Source organism: Trachypithecus francoisi, unplaced genomic scaffold (genome assembly GCF_009764315.1).
Source record: "Trachypithecus francoisi isolate TF-2019V2 unplaced genomic scaffold, Tfra_2.0 Lachesis_group8, whole genome shotgun sequence".
NCBI lineage: Eukaryota > Metazoa > Chordata > Mammalia > Primates > Cercopithecidae > Trachypithecus > Trachypithecus francoisi.
In genome coordinates this window covers 44,105,722-44,122,708 of record NW_022681473.1, presented here as the reverse complement: position 1 = coordinate 44,122,708, position 16,987 = coordinate 44,105,722, and the positions used below count along the sequence as shown (strand labels likewise).

Sequence of the window (16,987 nt, the reverse complement as noted above, 5' to 3'; positions counted from 1 at the left end):
CAGGGAGGACTGATGAGCTGTCTATACCTCTGGACACACCTAGGAATGATTCCACAGCAGTTGCTCAGTCCTCAACGAGGACTCAAGAAAGCAAGAAATGGACATAGTTCTCATTTACAGATCACTGTGTCTCACCCCACCCAGAATCTTCTGAGCATCTGGTGCTGAGAGGTGCTTGCCAGGGGTGAGGTGGAAGCTCGTGATCAGTGGGTGGTTTCAGGGATTATTTCTAAAGAGGACACAAATAAAAGATTTGTGACTAACTAACTGGGCCTTGGTAGGGTGGAATAACTGAGACATTAATTTGTTTGGTAGGCTCTGTTAGAAACTTCAAAGATACTAAGTAGGGCCCTGACCTCTTCTGTATTAGTTATGTGCCTGTATGGATTAGATGAGGATTTTCTTCATATACAGAATTTTTATCTTACTTTTCCTCCATGAGAGTAGGACCTTGTGTGTCTGGTTTCTTGCTCTATTTTCTGTTGATTAGTATGGAGCTTAGAGGGTAAGAAGTGCTCAATAAATATTTGGTGGTTGGACAATGACTTAAGCTGCATGGTTCTGTAGACTAAAAACATGATCATCTAGGCAGCTGCAATCTATTTGTTTAAAGGATTCTCTCAGGTTACTGCAGAAATGAGTAGGAACTAAAGAAACCAAAGCCGGAGAATAGCAGGGTGCAAAGGAAAGTACAGTGGCTTTAGAGCCAGGCGGATAAGGGTTCTTATCCCAACTCTACTACTCACTGCTGTCTTCACTTGGTTGACTCATTTATGATCCCTAAATCTGAGCTTTCACACCTGTAACGTGTATCAAACCACTTTCCTCGCAGAGTTTGTGGGCAGTTCATTGCTCAGAGTGGACACTCAAATATGTCACCTTCTTCCTCCCTCCCCTGCCAGAAGGGAGACAAAAACAGGAGGGGCCCAGATGATGTGTCCAAGTGTTAGATCTCTGCATTCGTGTTATCTGTCATTTGAAGTGTGCCACATATTGGCTTCTCTTCATACAGCAGCTAATGGCATGCATACTTCAAACAGCATATGTACCTTTTGGTTCTGCTTTGAGCCTCTCTGTTAGTAACTGTGTTTTTTGTCTTTACAGGATTTATGAGCGTGTGATAGACCCTCCAGATACCAACCTTCCCCCAGGAATCAATTTATGGCTTGGCCAGCGCAACCAAAAGCATGGCTTATTCAAAGTAAGCACTAACGTTCTTTTTATTGAAGTATATATATAGGCAATGCTCAATTTTCCGTGTTATTGGAGATATGTTTATAATTACATTAGTGGGAAGGGCATGATATAATAACTACTAATGTTTATTGAACACTTACTTTGTGACACATGCTTTTCTATGTGCTTGACGTGAATAAACTGGTTTACTTGTCCTAATAATTTATGAAGTAGGTACTTTGAAACCAGGCAGAGTGTTAAGTGACTTGCCCAAGGTTATCCAGTTCACTCTGCTGCCAGGTATGGATGATCCAGAATGCAAATGATCCTCAAAATGTTGACCTCCCAATTCTGAAGGATTTAGGATAATCTTCAAACTGGTTTCCCTTCTCAGATTATAAGTTAATTCAGTTTAGAGTAGATGTCACGATATGAAAACTAAATCTCTGCTTCCTTGAGCTTTGGTTTAATTGCGTTACTGGGAACAGAAAACCAAATACTGCATGTTCTCACTTTTAAGTGGGAGCTAAACATTGAATACACAAGGACACAAAGATGGGAACAATAGACACTGTGGACTACTAGAGGTGGGAGAGAGAGAGGGCGCCATGGGTTGAAAAACTATCTGTTGGGTACCATGCTCACTACCTGAGTGACTGGACCATCCATGCCCTAAACCTCATCATCATGCAATATACCCATGTAATAAACCTGCATGTGTACCTCCTACATCCAAAAATTTTTAAAAAATAACTGCATTATTATACTTCACAAAAACATGAGGATGCAGTGATAAAATAAATTGAAAAACTTAAAAATACCATGAAATTTTAAGACAGTCTTGTTCTTTAAAAGAATGACACACTTTTGCTTCTGGCAATATGGCAGACCAGATATTCTAAAAATCCTTCTGCTTCAAAATGTCTATAATGCTCGATAAAATATCCCAAAAACCTTTTAAAATTCAGCATTGTACTTATATGAAAGGAATTCCTTGGGGACCAAATATGTGGAGGGGAGAGAAAGCCAGAGGGGTATCAGTACCAGGAACTTAGAGCCTTAGATGCCTTCCTTTTAATTTTTAAAAAATTAAGGTGTAATTCTGCATGTTCTCACTCATAAGTGGGAGTTGAACAATGAGAACATGGGGACACAGGGCGGGGAACATCATATACCAGGGCCTGTCAGGGGTTGGGGGCTAGGGGAGGGATAGCATTAGGAGAAATACCTAATGTAAATGACGAGTTGATGGGTGCAGCAAACCAGCATGGCACATGTATACCTAGGTCACAAACCTGCATGTCATGCACATGTACCCTAGAACTTAAAGTATAATTAAAAAAATACAAAAAGAAATTAAGGTATAATTTATATACGAGAAAATTCATTCAATTTAATGTACAGTGTCACAAGTTTTGGAAAATCTACACTGTATTATAATTGTCATTATAATTGAGATAAAGAACCATTTCTTTACCTGCAAAAATTTCCATCCCCCTTTGTATTCAACCCTTCTCCTTGCCTGAAGCCTTTAGCAACCACTGGTCTGTTTTCTGACCCTGTAGTTTAGCCTTTACCAGAATATTATATAAATGGAATCATTTATGTGTGTGTATGTATTTACATAAGTTTGTATGTTGAGATTCACCAAGTTGTGTGTATCAGTGGTTCATTGTTTTCTATTGCCGAGTAGTATTCCAGTTCTGTTGTATGAATGTATCATTGTTTGTCCATTCTTCAGTTGATGGACATCTGGGTTATTTCCAGTTTGGAACAACTATGAATAGAGCCTCTATAAACATTTGCATATAGGCTTTTGTGTGAACAGAGGTTTTGATTTCACTTAGGTAAGTGTGTGGGTATGGGATTATTGGGTTGTATATAAAGGTATGTTTAAATTCACAGGCAACTGCGAAACCATTTTTCAAAGTAGCTGTGCCATTTTTTGCATTCCCACCAGCACTCTGTGAAAATTTCAGTTAGAGCCTTAAATTTCAACCATCTTTGTAGGATGGGAGGAATTACTTAGATCCCATGCATGAATGAGTGTTGGAATGGAAAATTTTAAAGTAAGGTCAGTCCACTATCTAGCAGAGGGAGGCAATCCAGAAACTATCCTGTCTACATCTCATCTCCAGGTAAGAAAAAATAATACTTCCCAGAGAACTAGTAAACCACAGCACTTGAAGGGTTGCAGACTTGAAACCCAGATTTACTTTACCCGTGAAACTCAATAAAGTATATTAAAGTGGCCCTGGCGCTGGATTACGTACCTTGGGAGTCCTGATGAAGAAAATACAAATTATCTTTGGAGAAAGTCACTTTTGATGTACACCTCAAAGGATGCCCCCAGATTAAGTCCATAAAATAGGAGCTCTAAAGCTATCATGAGTGACAGTGGAAAAAAACAAAAAAGTGCTCAGTTAGTCCTCAGAGGGCTACAGAAAATGAAATTAGCAGATAAGGAATGTTTTTCTTTTAAAATTTTTTTTAAAAACTTCTGTTTAAAATATTTGAAGAATCAAAATAATAAAGAATGTATTATGACTAGAGACAATAAGTAGGCCCAGAGATAGTTGAACTAAAAAGCACTTCCAAAAATGAAAGATACAGTTGTTGGAAGTTAAAAAAAAAATAAAACAACCAAAAACCTCACTGAACCTGCTAAACAGATTAGACACAGGTATGGAGAGCATTTGCGAAATGGAAAATATTGTTAAAGTAATTAAACTAATAGTAGTACTTCAGAGATAAAGAGAAGAAAATAGGAAAGAGGTTAAAATATAGCAAAGACACATGTATATAAAAAAAGTTTACATATCTGTTTAATATGTGTGTATATGTATGTGTATCTGTATAAAATGGCTCTTCTGATGCCTCTGTATTTTCTAAGTGGCTTCTTAGATAGCTTAGATAGATAGATAGCTTCTTATATATATATTATTATATACATATATTTAAAAATTAAGGAAGATTATAAGGAATATATTATATCTATATATGCATATATATTTGAAAATTCCAAATAATAAACAGAGATGAAGGTTATGGGCACTATTAGAAGTATAATGGGTAAGAATTTTCTAAACTTGATAAGAGACATTAATTCTCATTACTGAAAGAACAATAAAATAAAAGTATATGTTGTTGATTGCTATCTAAGAAGCCACTTAGAAAATATAGAGGCATCAGAACAGCCATTTTATTTAGCTCAAAAGCAAATATTTTTCTGCTTTGACCTGGCTAAGCTGATGCTGGGCTCTCTCCCAAGTCTGTGGTTACTTGGCATGCCAGCAGGTGGCAGGATGATCTGAGAGCCTCTTCACCTCTCTGGGGGTTGGCTGGCTGTTGATTCTTGTTCCTCAGTTGTCCTCCACATGGTCTCTCATCTCCAGTGGCCTAGCTCAGCTTATTTACATGTCAGCCCTGGGTTTCCAAGTATAGGAAGAGTGCAATCCCTAAAGTACTATGCTTTTCAAGGCTTTGTTTGCTTGATCACATTTACTAATGTTTTATTGCCCAAAGCAAGTCATATGGCCAAATCCAGAGTCAAAGGGTAAATAAATAGACTTCATCTCTTGAAGGGCTGCTCCATGATATCACATTGCAAGGATATGGATGCAAGGAGGGAAGAATTTCTTTGGCCACATCAGTAACCTATTATACAAATCAAGATAAATAGACAGCCACACTTAGATATATTGGCAGAGTAGCAGAACTCCAAAGACACAGAGAAGATCTTAAAAGTAGCCAGTGACAAAACACAAATTTTTCACAGAAGGATAACAAATTGAACAGCTGGCTTTTAACAGTAAAAGCAGAAGTCAAAAGACAGTAGAAAAAGTGTTTTCCAAGTTTTGAGAGAAAATAACTCTCAAATGTAGTAGCATATACCAAGCTTAATTGTCATTTGAGAATGAGTGTGACATAAAGACATTAGTAGAGAAATAAAATTCAATTTATGACCAATAGATCTTCATTTTAAAAACTTCCTGGAAAGAAGACATATAGTGCAAGAAGAATTGGAGAGTAAATGCATATTGACAGCATGCACAAATCTTAGTGAGTATTATTCTGAATGATTGCCATTATCATTGTTTGATTAAAATATGATAGTAATGCTTAATTTTAGAAAAATAAAATTAAAAATATTGACAGTGGAATCCTTCACCAGCAACCAGGATATCCAGGTTCTCTCATCAAAATTGACTAGAAGGCTGGCGTGACTCATGGAGAGAGGGAAGAACAGTGTGGTGCAAGCAGCCCACCTGAGAGCCACATGGGAAAGGGGAGCCCCCTCCCCCCCAGCCAAGGGAGGCAGATTTCCAGTAACTCCAGCCAGAGACTCAGGGACAGAATTCAGATCTCCCTGGGACCAAGCCCCTAGGGGGAGAGGTGGCCACAGTCTCTGTGGACCAGCAGACTTAGCCTCTTCTCTTGGTAGTTCTGAAGAATCCGGGCAGCCTAGACGACGACTGGGTTTCTCCCCAGCAAAGCACACCCGCTCCACCAATAGACAAAGTGCCTCATTAAACAGGTCCTGCTCCCTGTGCCACCTAACTGAGTGAGACCCTCCAACAGGGATTGTCAGACACCCTATACAAGAGCAATCCTACTGGCATCAGTTTGGTGTCCCTTGAGGCCAGAGGTCCCAGAAGGAGCAGGCATCCATCCTTGCTGTTCTCCAGCCTCCTTAAGTGACATCTCCAGGCATGCAGTGAATCAGAGGAGTAGGGCCTGAAGTGAATCCCCAGCAAACTGCAGCAGCCCTTCAGAAGAGGGACCTGACTGTTTAAAGAAAAACAAACAGAAAGTGACAAGAACAGCATCATAATCAACAACAAAAGGCCCCCACAAAAACCCCATCCAAGGGTCAGCAGTCTCAAAGACTGAAAACTAGACAAACTCACGAAGATGAGAAAGAATCAATGAAAAAATGCTGAAAACCCAAAAGGCCAGAGTACCTCTTCTCCAAATGATTTCAATATCTCTCCATCAAGGGCACAGATCTGGATGGAGGATCAGATGGACAAATTGACAGAAATAGGCTTCAGAAGGTGGGTAATAACAAACTCCTCTTAGTTCAGGAGCATGTTCTAACCCAATGCAAGGAAGCTAAGAACCTTGATAAAAGGTTAAAGGAATTGCTAACTAGAATAACCAGCTTAGAGAGGAACATAAACAACCTGATGGAACTGAAAAACACGGCACAAGAACTTTGTGAAGCATACACAAGTATCAATAGCTGAATTGACCAAGCAGAAGAAAGGACATCAGAGTTTGAAGACCACCTTACTGAAATAAGACATACAGAGAAGAATAAAGAAAAACAAAAAGGAATGAACAAAGCCTCCACAAAATATGGAGACAGGGAGAATGGAAACGAGCTGGAAAACACACTTCAGGATATTATCCAGGAGAATGTCCCCAACCTAGCAAGACAGGCCAACATGCAAATTCAGGAAATATAAAGAACAGCATTCAGATACTCTATGAGAATATCAACCCCAAGACACATAATCATCAGCTTCATGAGGGTTGAAATGAAGGAAAAAAGTGTTAAGGGCAGCCAGAGAGAAAGACCAAGTCACGTACAAAGGGAAGCCCATCAGACTAACAGTGGACCTCTCAGCAGAAACTCTATAAGCCGGAAGAGAGTGGGGGCCAATATTCAACAATCTTAAAGAAAAGAACTTTCAACCCAGAATTTCATATCCAGCCAAAGTAAGCTTCATAAGCGAAGGAGAAATAAAATCCTTTCCAGACAAGCAAATGCTGAGGAATTTCGTTACCACCAGGACTGCCCTGCAAGAGCTGCTGAAAGAAGCACTAAATATGGAAATGAAAAACCGGTACCAGCCACTGCAAAAACATACCAAAATATAAAGACCGATGACACTACAAATAAACTGCATCAACCAGTGTGTAAAATAACCAAATAACATCATGATGACAGGATCAAATTCACACATAACAATACTAACCTTAAATGTAAGTGGGCTAAGTGCCCCAATTAAAAGACACAGAATGGCAAATTTGGATAAGGACTCAAGACCCATCGGTGTGCTGTATTCAGGAGACCCATCTTATGTGCAAAGACACACACAGGCTCAAAATAAAGGGATGGAGGAAAATTTACCAAGCAAATGGAAGGCAAAAAAAAAGAGCGGGGGTTAGAGCAGTTTGTTAGTCTCTGACAAAACAAACTTTAAACCAACAAAGATAAAAAAAAGAAGGGTATTACATAATGGTAAAGGGATCAATTCAACAAGAAGAACTAACTATCCTAAATATATATGCACCCAATACAGGAGCACCCAGATTCATAAAGCAAATTCTTAGAGACCTACAAAGAGGCTTAGACTCCCACACAATAATAGTGGGAAACTTTAACACCCCGCTGTCAATATTAGACAGACCAATGAGACAGAAAATTAACAAGGCTATTCAGGACTTGAACTATGCTTTGCATCAAGTGGACCTAGTAGATGTCTACAGAACTCTTCACCCCAAATCAGCAGAATATACATTCTTCTCATGCCACATGACACTTATTCTAAAATCGACCACATAATTGGACATAAAACACTCCTCAGCAAATACAAAAGAACTGAAATCATAACAAACTGTCTCTCAGACCACGGTGCAATCAAATTAGAACTCAGGATTAAGAAACTCACTCAGAACCGCACAATTTCATGAAAACTTAACAATGTGCTCCTGAATGACTCCTGAGTAAACAATGAAATTAAGGCAGAAATCAAGAAGTTCTTTGAAACCAATGAGAACAAAGAGACAACTGCTAGAACTGATCATCAGAGAAATGCAAACCAAAACCACAATGAGATACCATCTCACACCAGTCAGAATGGTGATTATTAAAAAGCCAAGAAACAATAGATCCTATGTGAGGCTGTGGAGAAATAGGAGTGCTTTTACACTGTTGGTGGGAATGCAAATTGGTTCAACTATTGTGGAAGACAGTATGGTGATTCCTCAAGGGTCTATAACCAGAAATATTATTTGACCCAGCAATCCCATTACTGAGTGTATACACGAAGGAATATGAATAATTCTATGAAGACACATGCGGCTGGGCACAGTGGCTCAGGCCAGGCATGGTGGCCCACACCTGTAATCCCAGCACTTTGGGAGGCCGAGGTGGGCAGATCACGAGGTCAGGAGTTCCAGACCAACCTGACCAATGTGGTGAAGCCCCATCTCTACTAAAAATACAAAACTTAGCCAGGCGTGGTGGCTTATCCCTATAATCTCAGCTACTTAGGAGGTTGAGGCAGGAGAATCACTTGAACCCAGCAGGTGGAGATTGTAGTGAGCTGAGATCATGCCTCTGTATTCCAACCTGGGTGAAAGAGCGAGACTCCATTCCAAAAAAAAAGACACATGCACATGTATGTTTATTGCAGCACTATTCACAATAGCAAAGACATGAAACCAACCCAAATGCCCATCAATGTTAGACTAGATAAAGAAAATGTGGTACATATACACCATGACATACTAGGCAACCATAAAAAGGAATGAGGTCATGTCCTTTGCAGGGACATGGGTGAAGCTGGAAGCCATCCTCAGCAAACTAACACAGGAACAGAAAACCAACACTACATGTTCTTACTCATAAGTGGGAGTTTAAGAACATGTGGATACAGAGAGGGGAACAACACACCCTGGGGGACTGTTGGGGGGTGAAGGGGGAGGGGAGGGAACTTAGAATATGGATCAGTAGGTGCAGCAAACTACCATGGCAAATGTATACCTATGTAACAAACCTGCACACTCTGCACATGTGTCCCGTGGTTTTTTTTTTTTTTTAGAGGAAATAAAAAAAAATTAAAATTAAAAAGAATATTGACAGCAATAAAATGATAGTAGGGGTGATCTGATTTAAAGTGCTCTAAGGCCTTGTATTGGTCAGAAAAAGAATAGAGAAACTGATTAACTTTAGACTTTAAGTCTGCATGTTGGAATTAAAACATCAAAATATAGAAATCGTGTTTAACTCCCAAACTCTGAGATTTAAGTATAAGAGGAAAGGGGATTTTTTAAAGCCTCATCAACCCAAAATAAGATAAGAAGAGAAATATTTAATGTAAGATACCAGATATAATTCCATTTCACAATTGTTATTATCATTTAAGTGATTTACACTTAGAATGAAAAATAAGAGTATTATATTGAATTCATAAAACCCAAAGCCTGTTGTATATTGCTTACAGTGAAACAACAAAAAAATAAGGACTCATAAATGTTGATAGAGAGGTAGTAAAAAAGAAAAATAGGCCAAACTAAACATGAGAAGGCTGGAGAAACTGCTGATATCAAACTGCAAGGGCAAAAAGGTCACCACATAACAATAAGCTGTTTTAAAGATGTATATACTGAATAACATAATCTCAAACTGTATGTTGTAGCCTGGTAGGATAGCAGGGATGGATGGCCTACTCACTACAGTGTGCTGGGTCAACTGAATGTCCCCATGGGGAAAGCACTAATCTTGACCCTGTTTCACACAACTGATAATGCAAAATCAATTCCAAGTGGGCTATAGATCAAAATCTAAAAGTTAAACTGACAAAGCTTATAAAAGATAACATAGGAGAATACTTTATGACCTTGATGTAGGAAAAAATGCTTTTTAAATAAGACATAAGAAATAATAGCTATAAAGGAAAAGACTGATCCATTGGAATATATTAAAATTTAGAACTTTTCTCATGAAAATAGATGACTAAGAGAGTAAAAAGGCATGTCAAGGAATAGGAGGAGCTATTCAAAGTAGTTATGTCCCGTGAAGACCTTTTATGCAAACTGTATAAAGGACCCCTTTACATCAATAACAAAAAGTCTATCCAATAAAAAATTTGAGAAAAATACTACCAGGCACTTCACAAAAGGGAATGTCCAAAAGGCTAGTAAACATAGGGGATGGTATCATTATGATTAGTCGTCAGGGAAACTAAAGCCAAACTGAGATGCTACTGAATGTCCATCAGAATGGGTCAAATTAAAAACACAGACCATACCATGTATTTGCAAGGATGTGGAGCAACTGGAGCCTTCATTCACTGCTGGTGGGAATGAAATTGATTTAAGTACTAAGGAAACCTGTTTGTTAGTATAGTTAATAAAATGGACGTACGTTTATTTCCTATGACCAAGAAAGAATACTCTAGGTACCTAATGTCTAATAGAGATATACATTTGTATACATTAAAAGACATGCACAGAACGTTTAAGATTTGCATAAATTTCATGGGGTGCATGTGAATGTTGTTATATGTATATAATGTATAGTGATCAAGTCAAGGTATTTAGGGTGTCCATTGCCTGAGTATAATACATTTTTTTCAGTATAGTCACCCTACTCTGCTATCAAACATTGAAATTATTCCTTCTATCTTACTGTATGTATGTGCCCTTTAACTAGCTTCTCTTCATCCTTCTCCATGTACCCCATTCACCCTTCCCAGTCTCTGTTATCTGACTTTCCACTCTCTATCTTTCCACTCTCTGTGTATTCAAATTTTTTAGCTCCCACGTATAAGTGAGAACTTGTGATACTTGCCTTTTTCATGCCTGAATTATTTCACTTAAGATAATGACCTCCAGTTTCATCCATGTTGCTGCAAATAACATGACTTCATTTTCTTTTTTTGGCCAAATAGTATTTCATTGTGTATATAGGCCATATTTTCTTTTTTTTAATTCTATGATTTGATGTTTATTTTTTATATTTTTGAAAAAATTTCAATAGATTTTGGGGAACAGGTGGTTTTTTGTTTCATGGATAAGTTCTTCAGTGGTGATTTCTGAGATTTTTGGTGCATGCATCACCCGAGCAGTGTACACAGTACCCAACATGTAGTCTTTTACCCCTCACCCTCTCTCACCCTTTCCCCTAAGTCCCCAGAATCCATTGTCATTCTTATGCCTTTGTGCCCTCATAGCTTAGCTCCCACTTATGAGTGAGAACATACGATATTTGGTTTTCCATTCCTGAGTTACTTCACTTAAAATAATGGTCTCCAATTTCATTCAGGTTGCTGTGAATGCCATTATTTCATTTCCTTTTATGGCTGAGTGGTATTCCATCATATATATGCCACAATTTCTTTATCTGTTCATCGGTTGGTGGATATTTAGGCTGGTTTCATGTCTTTGCAGTTGTGAATTGTGCTGCTATAACCGTGTGTACAAGTGTCTTTTTCATATAATGACTTCTTTTTTTCTGGGTAGATACCCAGTAGCAGGGTTGCTGGATCAAATGGTATTTCCACTTTTGGTTCTTTAAGGAATCTCCATACTGTTTTCCATAGTGGTTGTAATAGTTTACATTCACAACAGCAGTGTAAAAGTGTTGCCTTTTCATCACATCCATGCCAACATCTATTATTTTTTTATTTTTAAATTATGACTATTCTTGCAGAACTAAGGTGGTATGTCACTGGGGTTTTAATTTGCATTTCCATGATAATTAGTGATGTTGAACATTTTTTCATATGTTTGTTGACCATTTGTATATACCACATTTTCTTTATCATTGATGAACACTTAGAGTGATTCCATATTTTTGCTTTCACAAATGATATTTGCTTTCACAAATCTATAAATAAAACTAGGGAAGTCTCCTAGTTTTATTTATATATCTAAGTGGCAGTTGCACAAAGTGTTTACTTCGAGTTAATTCATCAATATGTACTTTTATGATTTGTGTAACTTTATATATGTTATTCTTTAATAAAAATGTTTACTAAACTATACATATATGCATAGTAGGTAATAGAGGGAAAATGGATAAATTTGCCATCATACTGAGTGATATTTAACATACTTCTTGCAGTAACTTATAGATAAAGCAAGCAGAAAAGTTAGTAAGCATATGGATTTAAACATACTTAACAAGTTTATCTAATGGCTGCATATATACATATGTGTGTGTATATATATATACACACACACACACACAACCAACAATGAACACACCTAGAACATGGAATCTTTGTGAAAATTAACTACATAAAAGGCCATAAAAAGGAAGTCTCCACAAATTACAAAAAATTACAAAAAATTATACATAGACCATATTCTCTTATGACAATGCAGTTACGTTAGAAATAAATAGTGAAAAGATAACTAACCTCTCACCTTTGTATGTTTGGAAATATAAACAGTATCATTTTAAGTAATCAGTCTGGGGGAAAATAATAGTATAAGTTAATAACTAATTTAGAAAGATAATAAATATCACAATTTGTGAGATGCAGCTAAAGCAAATCTTAGCAGTATTTATCTTTAAATGGCTGTATTAGAAAAGGTAGATATTTAATGAGTTAAACATCCAAATAGGAAAGTTAGAAAAAGAGCAATAGAATGTATACAAAGAAAGTAAAAGGAATGAAATAGTAAGAATGTAGAACAGAAATTCATAAAATAATGAGTAGGGTACAATAGGCAAGATCAAGAAAGCCAAAATTTGGTCATTTGAAAATACACTGGGAAGTTTGAACAAAAAGAAAATGAGAGAAGGCATAAATACGGTAGAAATAAAAAAGCATATAACAATAAATGCTGCAAAAATTAAAACAGTAACCATTTATTAATAACTTTATGCCAATAAAATGGAAAATTAGAGAAAAATGGACAATTTTTTAAAGCTACATGAATTACCAAAATGGACTTGAAATAAACAACTACAGTAGTCTTAGCTTCATTAAAGTAATTGAGTTTATGATTCGAAGTCTATTGTACCAGTTAGCTTTTGATAGACAACAAATCAAAACAAAGCTGAATGGCTTAAAACAACAGCCTTTATTTACCTCACAATTTTGTGGGTTAGAAATTTAAGCTGGGCTTACTTTGCTGGATTTTATTCTCAGTGGGTTCATTTGTGCATCTTTGATCAGCTCCTGGGGTTTCTGGGGCCTGGCTGTACTAGAATGACCTTAGCTGGTATGGCTTTTCTGTGCTTTATGTGGCCTCTCAATTTCCAGAAGTCTAGCCCAAACTAGTTTACATGATCATGTAACAAAGTTTCAAGAGTCAGAGCAGAAATGTGCATGGCCTTTTGAGGCCTAGGCTTGAAACTTGCACTAGATTACTTAGATGCATTATATTGGCCAAAGCAAGTTACAAGGCCAGCTGGGATTCAAGTGTATTGGAAATAGATTTGACCTTTTGATGGGATATGCTACAAATTCACATTGCACAGACATGGACACAGTGAGGAGCAGAGCACTGGCACCATTCTTGCGGTCTACCATGTCCCTCCACCAAATAACCACGAGGCTCACACAGTTTTACAGAGGCGTTCTAGGACACATCCAGGGAAATAATTCTAATCTTATATAAACTCTTCCAGAGAGGAGAATAAATGAGACTACAGCTCATCTAATTTTATGAGGACAGTGTCACCTTGATTTGCAGACTAGACAAGGACCGTATGAGAAGGGAATTGCTTAAGCCAATTTACTTTTGAACAGATTAGATTAAAAATTTTAAACAAAATATTATTAGCAAACTGTTTATTAGCAGTGTGTATGTATGCATGTGTGACTGGGTGTGTGAGAGAGAATAAGTTGATTATTTCAATAGTGAAAATTTGTTTTTATCTTCAGAAAATTCCTTAATGAAATTCACTACGTTGAACAGACAAAAGGAGAAAAAAATCCAATGACCTTCTCAAGAGGCAGAAAAAGCACTAGATTAAATTCAATACTGACTCATTAAAAATTCTTAGCAAACTAGAAATAGAAGGAAACTTCATTAAATTGATAAAAGTACATAAAGTAAACATACATCAATATCATACTTATGGTTTAAATATTAAGAGAATTCCTGTTAAAATCAGGAACCACACAAGAATGATTATTATCAGTGTTTCTATTCAATATTGTAGTGGAGGTTCTTACCAGCAAAATAAGTAAAAATCTTAAGGAGTATAAAGAAAAATGTAGTTATTAACACATTATGTAGTTGCATATGTAGAAAAAGATGATCACCAAATTATTAGAGTTAGCAAGAGTTCAGAAAGAGTGCTAAACATAAAGCCAAAGATAAGATCAATTGCATTGCTGAACAAAAGCAACACAGTAGCAGCCGCAACAGCAACAATAACAAAAATTACAATTAAATAGATTTTATTTATAATATCAAAAGGTGAATAAAATACTTAAGAACAAATCAAATAAAATATATACATGACACCTATATAGAAAATTATAAAATTTTATTAAAAACCACTAAAGAAGACCTAACTGGGCAGAAGTACACTATGTTCTTGGAGAATAAGGCTTAAAATAATAAAAATGTCTGATCCTTCCACATTGGTCTCTAGGGTCAATGAACTTGTAATCAGTTCCCAAGAGGATTTGTTTTTTTCCTGATGGACTCTGCAAGCTGATGCTAAAGTTTTTAGGGAAGACCAGAGGCCAAGAATAACTAAGACATTTTCTGAGGGAGAAAGAGGAAGGGACTTAGCTATCCAGATGTGAAGTCTTATTGTAAAGTTACAGCAGTCAACAGAGTGTGATATCACTACATTGGTGAGCACATGAACCAAGAGATCAGAATGGAGAGGCCAGAAATAACCCTTTCATCATATGTGGAAACTTGGAAACTTGATATGTAACTGATGTGGCATTCCTGACCAATGAGGAAAGGATGGATTCATCAATACATGGTTAGGAAAATCAGTTATTTAAAAACATTATATATGTATATATAATAGACACACACATTGAGTGATGTAATTGATTTTTGTGTACAGTATAAGGAAAAGCTTCAAATATATACCTGAACCATAAATAAAATAAAAATAAATAAAAATCACTTACAAGTACAGTTGAATTAAATATCTAACTGTGAAAGCGCAATGTTGAAAGGTTTTGAAGACAGCATACGAACGTATCTTCACGATCTCATTCAGGATAGAGAAGTTCTTAAGATAAAAAATGCAAAAGTCCTTAAAGAAAATATTGATGGGCTTACTGCCTAAAATTCTAAAGAAGATCTTGACAATTAGCAAAAAAAAAAAAAAAGTATTCATTAAAGAAATGCTGTCAATCAATAAGAAGCCTTTGTTTTTAACTCAATAGTAAGTCAGGCAAAAGATACAGAAGAATGGTTTTCTTTTTTTTTTTTTTTTTTTTTTTTGAGACGGAGTCTCGCTCTGTCGCCCAGGCTGGAGTGCCGTGGCCGGATCTCAGCTCACTGCAAGCTCCGCCTCCCGGGTTTACGCCATTCTCTCGCCTCAGCCTCCCGAGTAGCTGGGACTACAGGCGCCCGCCATCTCGCCCGGCTAATTTTTTTGTATATTTTAGTAGAGACGGGGTTTCACCGTGTTAGCCAGGATGGTCTCGATCTCCTGACCTCGTGATCCGCCCGTCTCGGCCTCCCAAAGTGCTGGGATTACAGGCTTGAGCCACCGCGCCCGGCCAGAAGAATGGTTTTCCAAAGTGGTAAGCATAAATAGCCAGTGAACATATTGAAAGTAATTCAAGTTCACTAGTTATCTTGGAAATGCAAATTAAAACCATTATGAGAAACCATTTCTTACCCATTAGCCTGGCAAAAGTGAAAAACCATCTGACAATGCTATGTGTAGGGGAAGTCGTTGAGCAATGGATTCTTACCCCCGAAACTTGAATTGGTAAAACAAATAGGGAGGGAAATTTGGGAGTCCTTATAATATGCATAATTTTGACATAGGAGCCCAACTCTTTGGTATAAACATTGAGGAAACTCTTGATCATATACCCAGGTATATATGTATAAGCATCATCACAGGAGATTTTTTTTTATTTTTTATTTTATTTTTAATTTATTTGGTAATTTCAAAAACTTGGAAAAAACCTAATGGTCCATCAGTAGGAGCATGTTTAAATACATTGTAGTAGAGTCATCCAAAGAAACATAAAAATCAGTGAAATTGAACAAAAATTGATGAATTGCCAAAGTAATTTTAAATGAAAAAGCTAGTAGCAGGGGAAAATTACAGTATTAAATGATTTATATATTTCAAAATGCCAAATAATTCAATATCCTGCTTATTGATACATCCATATATATACAAAAACAAATGCATAGGAATGATAAACACTAAATTTAGAATAGTTTAATTCTGAGAGGAGGAAATGGGAATTTTATTAGGGTTGTAAACCCAGAAGACTTCAACTATATTGAGGATATTTTATTTCTCAAGTGTTTGCTGTATTTTGTTTTCAACCCTTTTGTAGATCATAAATATTCAAAATGTTTACAATGGCATACTTTTTCAGGGTGATGATCCACATATATATGTGACTATATGTATATATGTGTGTATGTGTGTATATATAGATGTATAAAATTTTGCCTTGTTTCCAAGAATGAACAGAAATTCATCCAGGTGTCTCAGTTTAAAACTGAACTCATATTCAATGCAATGCTGTTTCTTGTTCTGTAGCTAGTTACTACCTGGTGAAGCTCAACTTTACTTGTGGGCCCTGGATCTGTAATGAAGGGCAATGACTGGTTCTCAATCCTGAAAAGACATTAAAATCACATTGGGAGACTTTAAAAATCAAATTATTGTGTACTCTTAGACCTCCTCATTGAGAATCTGAAGTAGGGTCTAAGAACTGACAAATTTTTTTCACAACCTTCTTATTGGTTTTGATTTATTCAATTTGAAGTTTCAAATTTGAGTGCATTGACATACGGGAAATATGTGTTGATAGCCTGGATTAGGGTTTTGCCTCCTCTCTATAAAGAGCCCACAAATCTAACATATGGTCAGTAATTAGCTTCTAAT

At 36.7% G+C, this 16,987-nt stretch overlaps 1 protein-coding gene across 2 annotated transcripts in view; it reads left to right on the top strand.

Moving 5' to 3' along the window:
- The window catches only part of NELL1 (neural EGFL like 1), a 984,256-nt gene that overhangs the window by 246,144 nt on the left and 721,125 nt on the right, over positions 1-16,987 (top strand). For both annotated transcript variants that reach the window (XM_033205025.1, XM_033205024.1), the window contains exon 5: positions 1,105-1,201. In XM_033205025.1, coding sequence (XP_033060916.1) covers positions 1,105-1,201 — 97 coding nt within the window. The remainder of the gene's footprint in view (positions 1-1,104; positions 1,202-16,987) is intronic.